The sequence below is a fragment of the Channa argus genome, chromosome 4, assembly GCF_033026475.1.
Source record: "Channa argus isolate prfri chromosome 4, Channa argus male v1.0, whole genome shotgun sequence".
NCBI classification, from domain to species: Eukaryota; Metazoa; Chordata; class Actinopteri; order Anabantiformes; family Channidae; genus Channa; species Channa argus.
This window is the reverse complement of record NC_090200.1, coordinates 1,845,390-1,859,433: the sequence shown is the minus strand read 5'-3', so window position 1 is coordinate 1,859,433 and position 14,044 is coordinate 1,845,390. Positions and strand designations below refer to the sequence as shown.

Sequence of the window (14,044 nt, the reverse complement as noted above, 5' to 3'; positions counted from 1 at the left end):
CTAGACCCTATTCCAACTAAGCTGCTCAAGGAAGCTTTACCCTTAATAGATACGTTCGTATTAGATATCATCAATCTATCTTTAGAAACAGGTTATGTACCACAGGCCTATAAGGTAGCTGTAATTAAACCACTACTTAAAAAACCCTGTCTTGACCCAGGTGTTTTAGCCAATTACAGACCAATATCTAATCTCCCCTTTATTTCTAAAATAATTAAAAAAGTATTTGCAAAACAATTATGTGATCACCTTCATAGGAATAATGTGTATGAAGACTTTCAGTCAGGATTTAGAGTTCATCATAGTACAGAAACAGCACTGGTAAAAGTCACCAACAATCTTCTCATGGCCTCAGATAATGGACTCATCTCTATACTTGTTCTGTTAGATCTTAGTGCTGCATTCGATACCATTGATCACATTTTATTACAGAGACTGGAACATGAAATTGGAATTACAGGAACTGCACTAGGTTGGTTTAAATCTTATCTATCTGATAGATTTTAATTTGTTCATGTTAATGATGAATCCTCCATGCACACAAAGGTTAGCTATGGAGTTCCACAAGGCTCTGTGTTAGGACCAATACTTTTTACTTTATATATGTCTCCTTTAGGCAACATTATTAGAAAACACGCCATAAATTTCCACTGTTATGCTGATGATACCCAGCTATATTTATCTATGGAACCAGATGAAAATAATCGGTTAATAAAGCTTCAAGCCTACAAGACATAAAGGCCTGGATGTCCCACACTTTTTTACTTCTAAACTCAGAACAAAAATGAAGTCATAGTATTTGGGCCCAAAAATCTCAGAGATATGATGTCCAACCATATTGTTACTCTAGATGGCATAAATCTGGCCTCCAGTACTACTGCAAGGAACCTTGGAGTTATTTTTGATCAGGATCTATCCTTTACCTCACATATAAAACAAATCTCTAGAACAGCCTTCTTCCACCTACGGAACATTGCCAAAATTAGGAGCATCCTGTCTCAAAGTGATGCCGAAAAACTGGTCCATGCATTTGTTACCTCTAGGTTGGACTACTGTAATTCCCTACTTTCAGGATGCCCCAGTAACTAAAGAGCCTGCAATTAATCCAAAATGCTGCAGCAAGAGTGCTGACTGGAACTAGCAAGAGAGATCATATTTCACCTTCACTAGCTTCTCTCCATTGGCTTCCAATTAAATGTAGAATAGAATTTAAAACCCTGCTTCTTACATATAAAGCTTTGAATGGTCAGGCTCCATCATATATAGAAGACCTCATAGCACCATATCATCCCAGTAGACCACTTCGCTCTCAGAATGCAGGCCTACTTGTGGTTCCCAGAATTTCCAAAAGTAGAATGGGAGGTAGAGCCTTTAGCTATCAAGCTCCTCTCTTGTGGAACCAGCTCCCAGTTCAGATTCGGGAAGCAGACACCCTCTCTACTTTTAAGTCTAGGCTTAAAACCTTCCTCTTTAATAAAGCATATAGTTAGTTATAGTTATGCTGCCATAGGCTTAGACTGCTGGGGGACCCACCCCAGCAGTCAGCCCAGGCTGGTTTGACATTGTGTTTGGAAAATGGAAAACCTTCATCCTGTCCCTCTTCACAGGTGTTGTTATAGCCATTACTGCACTGACCCTGTGTGGGTGTTTCCTTATTCCGTGTGCATGTGGACTAATAATGTGTCACTGATCACTTCATCTCACACCAAGTGACTATCCAAAGCCTTCCTTTACTTAGGGACAGTGCTTCCCCTGAATCCTTTCACATCCCTAACTGGGAACCTCCATATCATGAGAATGATAACATCAGTATCTAGTCCTTTTCTCTTTCCACGCACCCCAACCGCTCAAGGCAGAGCCTGGTTCTGCTGGAGGTTTCTCCCATTATAGGGAGTTTTTTTTTCTCCACTGTCGCCTTGGACTTGTTCTAGGGCGATTTGTTGAGTGAGTTTTTCCTCTACACATCTTTATATTATTGAATTAAATTGAACTGAACATGATTTGGGATAATTTGGGAACATAATGATGAAATGTTTTGAAAATCCTTGTGAATTAACACTTAACACTAATGAACTGTTCCTACTGTTGCTCAGCCCTAATGAATCCTGACCATGTTTAGTTATGATAGAATGATAAAAGTGGGCATGTGTGAGGGAAATTTGCATTGTCATTCACATCAGTGCTTCCTCAGTGGACACTCACCATTTGTTTCCCTGCAAGACATCCTGCCTCCCACTGATGTGTTAGATAGACACCACCTGTATAATGTTTCATTGTTGCTTATTGTTGCTCTTTTCTTTTCCATCTCCACTTTCCACTTCCCCCAGTCGGTCAGTGCAGATGGCTGCCCACCCTGATCCTAGTTCTGCTCAAGGTTTCTTCCGTTAAAGAGAGTTTTTCCTCTCCACTGTTGCCTAGTGCTTGTTCAAGGGGGATTTGTTTGGTTACCTCTACATACTTGTGTAGTCTGGACTTCATTATGTAAAGTGCCTTGAGATGACTTTGTTGTAAATTGGCGCTAAATAAAATAAGTTGAAAATTTTTGAAAATTAATAGTGAGCATGTATTTGATTTTTCTAACCCCCAGTAAGAATCAAGACTTGGGGTAAAACTTTAGTGTTTGATCCAGCATCCATCACTGATATTTGATCTGAAAAATTATAAAGTCAAAGTTCATCACTTTAGATGCAAGATGATTTGTAAATCAAACTCTAAAACCCTGATGTGTTTGGGCAGGAAGAGCCATTTGTGGCTGTTCTTTAATGCAGGAAATCTCCTGCTTCATGTCTGAGATTTAAGAAACCAAGAACAAAGCTGCAGGACAGTAGAAAAACAGACAAACACAGCAGTTAATCACTGCTCCTGAGGAACAACTGAACTTCTAATCATCAACACTGTGCGATCGTCTCTGCTGCTTCACAATAACAACAGTTAATGTTCAGAACAAACTGGGAGCTTAGTGAAGTAAACATGTATCAGTTAATGAGAGATGAGCAGTTCTCTGTAGGAAAGCTGCCTTTAGGTCCTACTGAACTCTGGGAAATGTAGGACATTAAAACTACACTCCATGATGTGATGTTTATGTGGACACATCAGCTGAACACATTTTAACTTTCAAACTAACAGTGAGGTGGTGTCGATGTGAGAACACAGCTCCACAAATGTTCACTACAATCATTTACCTGAGCCGTGAGATATAAGGCAGACACTGTAGGAAACTCCTCACTTCACTCTCTTCATCTGACCATCCTCTCAGCTTCACTGGTTTCTTCTCTGGTTGTAGTTTCAGCACTTCCAGGAGGATGGAGGTCTTTCTCTCTGAGAGGTCTATGAACCAGACTGTAGGAGCTGACTGGAAAACTGACTGTAATGATGGAAGAACTCTCAGACCTGTTTTAGTCTCATAGTTATTCACATGGGAGAACAGATCCAACAGGAAATCACACTGATGTTTTCTATTATCATCATAAATGTATCTCTCATCCAAAGGGAATGTTTGATATGTGCAGACTGATGATAACAGCTCCAGTATCTTCTCTCCTGTCTGCTGTTCTCTCTCTGCTGCTGCACAGAACAGATTCACAAAGATCCTGGGTTGGTCTGACTCGTTAAACCAGCGTCTGACACTGAAATGAGAATCAAACATTTTGTTTCAATATCAACAGCAACAAAATTCATGTAAAACTGGTTTTACAGGTGTTTCTTCTAAAAGCCAACAAATACCTGCTAATGAGCAGAAAATGACATGAAACATGAATTAGTGTAAAATTGAAAAATAACAGGATACATCATACATGGAGTTTTTACTTTTCCTCACTGAAATTCTTCTAAAATGTTGAAGGAACCACAAACATCAGGCTACAATGGTAAATCCTCAGTATTTTTTATCAATTCATCTCCTTCAAAGCTCAAAATACTGGAGCAGAAGTTTAAACATCCATTATTCTGTAAAACTATCAAACTTCACACACTGATGTTGTAGCATATTGAAGATTTGCAAAGCTCTACTTTCACTTCCATGTGACGTGTAATTTCATTTCAGTGAAGCTACAGAAAAATAAAGTCATTCAAATATTCGACTAAATTCCAGACACTTTACTTTCTGTATCAGATTCACAGGAGCCACTGAATGAGTGTTTGATCCAGCATCCATCAGTGATATTTGATCAGAGAAATGATAAAGTCAAAGTTCACCACTTTAGAAAAATATTCTTAAGATAATTTGTAAATCAAACTCTTAAACCCTGATGTGTTTAGGCAGGAAGAGCCATTTCTGGCTGTTCTTTAATGCAGGAAATCTCCTGCTTCATGTCTGAGATTTAAGAAACCAAGAACAAAGCTGCAGGACAGTAGAAAAACAGACAAACACAGCAGTTAATCACTGCTCCTGAGGAACAACTGAACTTCTAATCATCAACACTGTGCGATCGTCTCTGCTGCTTCACAATAACAACAGTTAATGTTCAGAACAAACTGGGAGCTTAGTGAAGTAAACATGTATCAGTTAATGAGAGATGAGCAGTTCTCTGTAGGAAAGCTGCCTTTAGGTCCTACTGAACTCTGGGAAATGTAGGACATTAAAACTACACTCCATGATGTGATGTTTATGTGGACACATCAGCTGAACACATTTTAACTTTCAAACTAACAGTGAGGTGGTGTCGATGTGAGAACACAGCTCCACAAATGTTCACTACAATCATTTACCTGAGCTGTGAGATATAAGGCAGACACTGTAGGAAACTCCTCACTTCACTCTCTTCATCTGACCATCCTGTCAGCTTCACTGGTTTCTTCTGTGGTTGTAGTTTCAGCACTTCCAGGAGGATGGAGGTCTTTCTCTCTGAGAGGTCTATGAACCAGACTGTAGGAGCTGACTGGAAAACTGACAGTAATGATGGAAGAACTCTCAGACCTGCTTTAGTCTCATAGTCCTTCACATGGGAGAACAGATCCAACAGGAAATGAGACTGGTATTCTGGATCTTTATCATTCCTGCATCTGTCATCAAAAGGGAATGTTCTATATGTGCAGACTGATGATAACAGCTCCAGTATCTTCTCTCCTGTCTGCTGTTCTCTCTCTGCTGCTGCATAAAGCAGATTCACAAAGATCCTGGTTTCTTCTGAACGATTTGATGACTGAGGATCAAATCTGTAACAAGTGAGAAAGAAACATTTTGTGAATATCTGATCTCAGCTACTAAAAAAACAAACATACACTATGAACAGATATTAGTTTGTAAATATCCTGTATTAAATGAAATGTAATTGTACTTGGTGGATGAGTTTTACCAGACATGAACAATATATGAATATATTACAAAGCAAAACATCTAAAAGTCATTATCATGTCCAGTAGTTGTACAACAATTCCCATCATGCAATGCTTCATCCTGCTCTTGAGAAGACAGATGTGTAAACTACCATCACGTTGAACTACATGTGTGAGTAGAGACACAAAATGATGATGATTCATACTGAAGGTGTCTGAACTCTTCATTTGTTGTTCACTGGTACAAATCTTATCATGGTCAGTAAAGTTAATTATAGTTAGAAACTAAGAGGCAGCTGAACATACTTCTCTTTGGTTTCAGTAACTGTTTTAAAGATACTATTATTTTGGATTCACATCATTCTCTGAATTACATTTGTGTTTCAACGTCATGTTTTTCTATTAGCAGGGCTGAATTCTTCCATTTTTATTCTTCTTCACATTTCATTCTATCTTTGCTTTGTGTGTTTGGTCACTGATCTTCATGAAGACAAGTTACTGTCAGTGTATGTGTATGAGCCAACCAAGGGGGTTAGTTTAGTTATTTGTTTTATGTAATGTTTGCCTGTGTGTGTAATGTAATGTATGTTTGAGATGTGTCTATGTACTGATGATGTCATTAGTGAAATCGTATGGCTTTGATGGTTGCCTTTGTAGTTTACCTTTATGGTTGTTCACCAGTGGTCAATGAAACAATGCAATGCTAAGGGTTTGTTAAGGAGAGATTTAGTTCAGCTCAGCTACTGAAGGGTGTAGACGTGACACAGTAACTAGAGCAGAGGAACTCAGACTACAAGAAAGGTGCAACAAGGTAGAAGAAAAGGTTCTGTGTGTAGCTGTAGAGGCACACGGTTTCTTACAGAGTACTGCGAGTTCTGTGAGTTTGGACATACTTTGAGAACCTTGTTTGATGAAACAGCTAGTGAATGTGCTTATGAGATCACTGTGCTTAAAGTTGTATGTACAATAGATTTGTCATTGGCTAAGTTGAGAAGCAAGTACAATAAATGTTCAATGTTTGTCTAACAACGATCTCTGGAGTGAAGTATGTGCTGAAGCGTCAGGAGCCTCAGATCCGAGTAAAATCACCTCTACAGTATGTTTGATATTAGACTTTAGTGGAATAACATCAGTCTGAGCATAAACACACACAAAAATACAAAATATCAAACTACCAATTAAGTAAACTACTCTACTAATCTTACAAATCATTTCATTAGTAAACTGATATTAGAACTTCTGCAACATAAAACATTTGCATAACTCACTGTAGAGTTAAATCATGTTCCATTTACCTGAGCTGTGAGATATAAGGCAGACACTGTAGGAAACTCCTCACTTCACTCTCTTCATCTGACCATCCTGTCAGCTTCACTGGTTTCTTCTCTGGTTGTAGTTTCAGCACTTCCAGGAGGATGGAGGTCTTTCTCTCCGAGAGGTTTATGGACCGGACTGTAGGAGCTGACTGGAAAACTGACAGTAATGATGGAAGAACTCTCAGACCTGTTTTAGTCTCACAGTCCTTCACATGGGAGAACAGATCCAACAGGAAATCAGACTGGTATTCTGGATCTTTATCATTCCTGCATCTGTCATCAAAAGGGAATGTTTTATATCTGCAGACTGATGATAACAGCTCCAGTATCTTCTCTCCTGTCTGCTGTTCTCTCTCTGCTGCTGCACAGAACAGATTCACAAAGATCCTGCGTTGATCTGAGTCATTAAACCAGCGTCTGACACTGAAATGAGAATCAAACAATTTTGTTTCAATAAAAGCAACAAAATTAATGTAAAACTGGTTTTACAGGTGTTTCTTCTAAAAGCCAACAAATACCTGCTAATGAGCAAAAAATTACATGAAACATGAATCAGTGTAAAATACAATACAATAACAGGATAAATCATACATGGAGTTTTTACTTTTACTCACTGAAATTCTTCTAAAATGTTGAAGGAACCACAAACATCAGGCTACAATGGTAAATCCTCAGTATTTTTATCAATTCATCTCCTTCAAAGCTCAAAATACTGGAGTAGAAGTTTAAACATCCATTATTCTGTAAAACTATCAAACTTCACACACTGATGTTGTAGCATATTGAAGATTTGCAAAGATCTACTTTCACTTCCATGTGACGTGTAATTTCATTTCAGTGAAGCTACAGAAAAATAAAGTCATTCAAACATTCGACTAAGTTCCAGTCACTTTACTTTCTGTATCAGAGTCACAGGAGCCACTGAATGAGTGTTTGATCCAGCATCCATCACTGATATTTGATCAGAAAAATGATAATATCTTGTGGAAAATCATAAATAAAATAAACTATTTTTTTCTAGTATAAGCTGTATCAATCAATTTTCTGAATTTGAAGGTTGTTATTCTGAGGGAAAGTTAAAAAATGCAACACAGTTTCTCCTTCACTGCTCTGTTGTCACACTTCTTTCACAGACGTCGTATTTGCATTGTCATTTACATCAGCGCTTCCTCGGTTGACACTAACTGTTTCCCCTCAAGACATCCTGCCTCCCACTGATGTCTTAGATAGACACCAACCATAAACTGCCTACATCTGAGTATTTGCTTCCCAGTAGGGAACCAGAACTGTTGATCAATGTCAAGACTTAAAAGACCAAAGGAGCAAAAGGCTTATTAATATTCATTTCATTGACTCATTGCTTGTGTCATTGTGTGAACTTAGCTGTGAGCTGAGTGGTTAAAGGCTGAGCAGCCTGTGAGGCCTCAATCTGATTGGCCTACTCAGAACAGTGTAGACTGTTCTGCTGTGTGTTTCTTCCTTTTGCTCATTAAACTCACTATAACCATCACTTCTTAACTTGCGATGCAGTTTTTTCCAGGACAGAATTTGGTATCAGAAAAGTGGGATGGACGTGCGGTCTGGACTCTGAGGGATGAACAGTACCGGTTGAGAAGCTGTCCTCCTCAGGAGCCCAACCACCGATCCAATCCAGAAGTTATACCTACTGTAATACGGCGGTGAAATAGCAAAGGAGAAACACAATCGAACCAGAACAAGGTAAGAGAGGTGTCTCCTTAAAACTCACTACTGGTTGCGTAGTTGATAAGACATTGTCATAGTAGTTTAACCGTTGTTTTTAATTACTGATGTCACATGAGCAAAGACAGCAGCAGGGAATGGCCTACTAGAGAATAGTACTGGGTACTAGCTTGGCCTGGGAACCGTTTACCAACTGAATTGTTACCATCATGTGGAGAAGTTTACAGTTTTAATCAACAAACAAGAGACATTAACCCAATTAGAAGATAAATTGGAAACAGAAAAGAAGAGCACAGAGCAAAACAGGTCTTTGTCCAAAATGTTCAAACACTGTCTGAGTTTCATAAGGTGATTCCAGGTCTGGACTCTGCTCCTCCACTCCCTCCCCCACCATGCTAGAGCCAACAGTGAATGGAGATGAGACTAAGCCAGAACTCCTCCATCAGCAGAAGCTCAACTACAGGACACACCACGTCCAGAGTCATGACCAACCAAAGAACTTGTGGCAAAGAACAAGAAATGGGACGTGGCAAAGGAAGAAGACGTTACTGTGTCCAAGCCGCCTGTTTTCAGTGTGGTGAGAAAGGACACTGAACAGGGGACTGTTCTGGAGATATACACAAGACTGACTGGGTGGGAGAGTGGGGGGAGCAGACCCCAGATCATGCGACACCAACACAGGAGCATATGTCAGATCAGGTGACCTCCACCCACACACTCACACAAAAAGGAGCAGAATCCAGGTAGGACCTGCATAATTTTACAAAGCATTATCATTCTGATAAGTAGCAGCTATTTCCAGAGCTTTGCTGTTGAAAAATCATGATGTGATATTTAATTTGATTCAGGAGCTACAAGCTCTATTCTGAAGACTGACTCATTCATTCTGAGGTAGATCATATCTCACAATAGGTGCTAGTGGAAAAACAACTTTGTTTCAGAAAGTTGCTCTGTTCCTCTCAAATGCAGATAGTTTATATACATTCACAATGTGCATATGATAATACTTATGTTACACAACAGCTTACAGACTTTACACGCACACACAGCACATATTCAGAAACTTTTAGGCATCATCAAACACTGCAAAGCACATAGGACACAATGTAGATAATGGGAGGTTGGACAAAGACTGTTGCTGTTGCCTCTGTCTCACTCTCCTCTACACAGGAAAAACTCTTTATGGGAAACACTCCACATGTCTGATTGGTGAACCCTTTGACCTGAGTTGGAAAATTTGGGAACATGGTTGCAGAGCATGTTGTTCCTGTTGGAAGTCCAACCACCAGCCTCAGATCCTAGGATGGAATACAGCAGGAAGGGTGATGTACATCGTACGCAATCAGTTGCACAAGCTTGTAGAATTGAGCTCCTTTAAAGCCATAACACCGCACATGCTGTGCCCTTTACTATCATAGAAACTAGTTTACTACCAAAGCTCGAGCAAATTCCAAAATCTTTGGGCCATAAATATGGCACATTTGTAAATGTATATGCATATGTGTAAAGCCTGTGTTCGAATCCTTGTTAACAGCAGGTGTAATAATTTCAGGTGAGAATTCTCTTGTGTGTGTTACCATATTTTTGGTAAAAAAGTAAGAGACCAAGCAAATGAGTGGTGCTTTGTTCAAATTCACAGGAGGTGAATGCAGCCACACAGCAACTTAAGTAAAAATCTACAAATCATTCTTTCTCTGGTACCAACAAATTTGTCCAGTTTGTGTGTTTGCTACAGAACGTAGGTGATTTGCTAATTTGTATTTTGTATTTGTAAGTTTAAAGAAACATGCAAAAAATGTATATGGTGCAACTGTTAAAACATCTTGTTGACAATGGCCATGAAGTGATTCTTTCTAAACTGCAGTTTGCAGACTTGTTCTCTGTGTGAAGTTTAATCTTAATATTTTTGTTGTTGTTGTTTGCACTTTATGAAACCATGTGAACTCTTAAGAAAAAGTGTTGCCCAATACTCTAGTTGTTGAACAGAAAGACAGTTACATGCCTTCTTTATTATGCCAACCTCATTTGATTAGCTGTTCTGAGATGTTGCTTGAAAAGTCCAACATTGCTGTGAAAAGATGTTCTATATGTTGAACCCTGCTACTCTGCTGCCTGCAGAGGAGGATGGATCCTCATAACTGCACTGAGGTAATAGAAACCATCTGTACTTCCAGACCTGATATCACAAACACACTAATTCTGAATTCATAAGAGTTACGATGGCTTTGATTCTTAGTTTGCAGCTGCTACAGAAGGTTCATGATAAAACTACCCTCTAACTTGTCTGCACACGCTGGTGAGCTGAGAGCTCTTACTGAAACCTATAAACTATCCATTGATATGAATGTTTATGAATGAATGATTATTTAGACTGACTACATTTGTTGTTATTCAAACAGACAAAGGACTTTTACGTCATCAGACACAACACTAATTGCACATAGTTGTTGTTGCAGCTCTTTCGATCCTGTCCTGTCGCCTACACATTGGTAACAAAATGTGAAACACTACTACTACTACTCTCCTTTCGGCTTATCCCGTGAGTTCGGGGTCGCCACAGCGGATCATTGTCCGCATGTTGATTTGGCACAGTTTTTACGCCGGATGCCCTTCCTGACGCAACCCTCCCCAATTTCTACCGGGCTTGGACCGGCACTGCATCGCTGGGGAGGGGGAATGGGCTGTTAGGGGTTCAGGGTCTTGCCCAGGGACACTTTGACATATAGCCAGGGCCGGGGATCGAACCACTCACCCGTAAGCAACTGCCTTTACCAACTGAGCTATAGCCACCCCCCAACAAAATGTGAAACACTAACATTAACAAAAGAATCTTTCTACAGGTAATTCAACAGCAGATGCAGCTACAGAACCAGCAAACAAATGTTGTGGGACAAATGTTTCACCTTACACAACTTTCTCCTCACAGGAACTGAATCTACAGACCATGCAGTCACTAGCAAGTGTATCTAGAAAACTTTGAGAAGACATTATGTGCACCACTGCAAAAAGGGACATGTATTGGTCCAGAGATAAGCTTTATTTACCTAATTCATATTTTCATTTGCATGCAAAGCTAGTTCATGGTAAACATCACATTTGAAAAAGAGGGATGTGTCCATATTGTAACAGCTATTGCTACAGAAGGTTTATATACCAGGGTTCTTATCTGTGCAGCACACAATGCTCTGGTGCCATTAAATGCAAGGTCACCCCCCACCTGATGGGCTTTTCGAACATTGAATGATTGACTTAATTAAGCCCTGTCAGAAATAGAGACATTGCTTGACTATGGTTTGCATGTTTAGCAAGTGGGCTGAGGTTTATTTTCCTTTTTTCCCAAACAAGATGCATCTGCTGTGGTAAAAAGGCCCAAACACATGATCATTAGGTGAAGTATTCCAGAAGAAAGTTATTAGTGACAATAGTCCTGGGTTTACCATAAAGGTGTTGAATGATTTGTCAAGCTAATTTAGGTTATTTTTCACTATTGCTGCCTTATCACCCCCAGAGTGCAGGTACGATGGAATGACCAAATTAACAAAATGTGGTGAAGTAACAGATTTTAGCGTAGTACTTATTCAGAACAAACAAACTCTGACGAGTTTTTTCATGAAGATGTGATCTTTTAACTATAGTGCAGAACTCTCTCAGCTGTTTGTCACCAGGTGAAAGCAGCCCTGTCTACACCTGCAGCCATCAGCCTGCAAGATCTTAAATCAGGTGACTGGGTGCTCATCAAGGACCACTGGAGGAAACACTGGAAGCAGAGATGTTTCACAGGATCAAATCAAGTACTACTGACTTCTAATACAGCAGTGAAGTTGGAGAGACACATCATGTGGGTCCATGCCAGCCACTGCAAGAGGATCCCCATACCAGAACCGGAAAAGGAACTACACCCAGATGCACACCGACTCGACAAGGAGACAAAAACCGTGGAGGACGACCTACAAGGCACAGATGGTCAGATTTGGCCTCTGAATTGTTCACCTCAGTGAGGGGGGAGAAGTGATGATTAGGCTTGAACCGGGCTTCAAGCTCCAACAATCTTGAAGAAAGGTGAATACAGGAAGGTGACAGAGGTGACATCTGCTGCCCAATGATGGAGAATCCCACACGGTAAGAGCACCCACTCAAACTGAAGGAGTGGAACCTGAAGATCAGATTGTGCACATTTATTCTCTTCACCACAGTTGCAGAAATCTTAAGGATGATTCATGAATTATAGCAGAATCAGACAATGTTAGTAAAGTTCTTCTGATTGACTGCATCATCATTCGAGCCTCCAGACAGACGACCTGGGACACCAATGACATTTTATTCCAAAAATGCCATAGTGCAATATCCATCATTGTCTCCACACTAAGCCACATCAAGCCTGCACTGGGAGCTAAGTTTGTCTGCTTCAATCAGACCTATGGAAATGTGTCAGTAGGCATCACACCACTGAACTGCACAAAGACACATACCCTCTACCCACCACTTAAACCTGGACATTCACAGAGCTCTGAAGTTGCCAAGGAGATTATTGAAGATGGAGTTTATGGCAGATGCTGCAAGAGAGATGCTTTTGATGCAGGAATCAATCCCGTGCTGAATGTGTACTGGATGTGTGTCTGGCCAACTTGAGCTCTGCCAGCTAACTGGACAGGAGTGTGTGTCCTTGTCATTCCTCCCTTTGCTGGTGGTGCACGACCAACAAGAATGTTGATTGGATCAACTACCTGCATTACAACCAACAGAGATTCATCAATCACACACATGATGCCATTGCAGGTACAGCTGAGCAGTTGGCAGCAACATCACAGATGATATGGGAGAACAGAACAGCAACTGACATGTTGCTTGCAGACAAGGGAGGAGTCTCCACCATGTTGAGACTAATGTTGCACCTTCATCCCAAACAACACGGCCTCAGATGAGTCTGTAAGAAAGGAGCTGGATGGACTGAGTTCACTGTGACAAGAACTGAAGAGACATTATGGCTATGACGACATCAGCCCAGGCTGGTTTGAAATTGTGTTTGGAAAATGGAAAACCTTCATCCTGTCCCTCTTCACAGGTGTTGTTATAGACATTACTGCACTGACCCTGTGTGGGTGTTTCCTTATTCCGTGTGCATGTGGACTAATAATGTGTGTCACTGATCACTTCATCTCACACCAAGTGACTATCCAAAGCCTTCCTTTACTTAGGGACAGTGCTTCCCCTGAATCCTTTCACATCCCTAACTGGGAACCTCCATATCATGAGAATGATGATTTTCTCTGAGGGTCAGCATGTATTTGGTTTTTCTAACCCCCCAGTAAGAATCAAGACTTGGGGTAAAACTTTAGTTCACTAAATTTCAGTGTGTGAAAAGATTTAGTTTAATATATGAAGTGACACTGGGGTGAACAGTTCAGCAGAATATGTTTTGGAGGGCTCCCTCTACTCAGACAGAACAGGCCTGGGTAAGATGTAACAGGATTGAACGTGTTCTTCCAAGGACAGAGACCAGTCCTCTGGTGGACACAACCAAATCAGGAGGGAACTTTGTGACAACAATTATTGGATATAACATATTGTTGAGGTAAAGTAAAATCTTTTATCCCCCTGGGAGGATTTATGGTGCAGCCCAGAAAACAGTACCAATAAGCCAATAGCATATTCAGATTTTCAGATCCAGTTCAAATCCGTCTCAGTGAATTGACCTTTTTTGGGAATGAACATAACTTCACATTTGACCTTTTTCTATGTTTTGAATGTTTTAG

The 14,044-nt window shown here is 40.2% G+C and overlaps 2 protein-coding genes across 3 annotated transcripts in view; one reads left to right on the top strand and one right to left on the bottom strand.

The window, feature by feature from the left end:
- LOC137125463 (NACHT, LRR and PYD domains-containing protein 12-like) overlaps window positions 1-14,044 on the top strand; it is a 382,261-nt gene that overhangs the window by 294,432 nt on the left and 73,785 nt on the right. The window lies entirely within an intron of this gene.
- LOC137125449 (uncharacterized) overlaps window positions 1-14,044 on the bottom strand; it is a 69,598-nt gene that overhangs the window by 18,929 nt on the left and 36,625 nt on the right. Inside the window, exons 8-10 of the mRNA XM_067500911.1 lie at window positions 6,570-7,013; window positions 4,708-5,154; window positions 3,183-3,626 (exon numbers count right to left, since the gene is read on the bottom strand). Coding sequence (XP_067357012.1) covers window positions 3,183-3,626; window positions 4,708-5,154; window positions 6,570-7,013 — 1,335 coding nt within the window. The remainder of the gene's footprint in view (window positions 1-3,182; window positions 3,627-4,707; window positions 5,155-6,569; window positions 7,014-14,044) is intronic.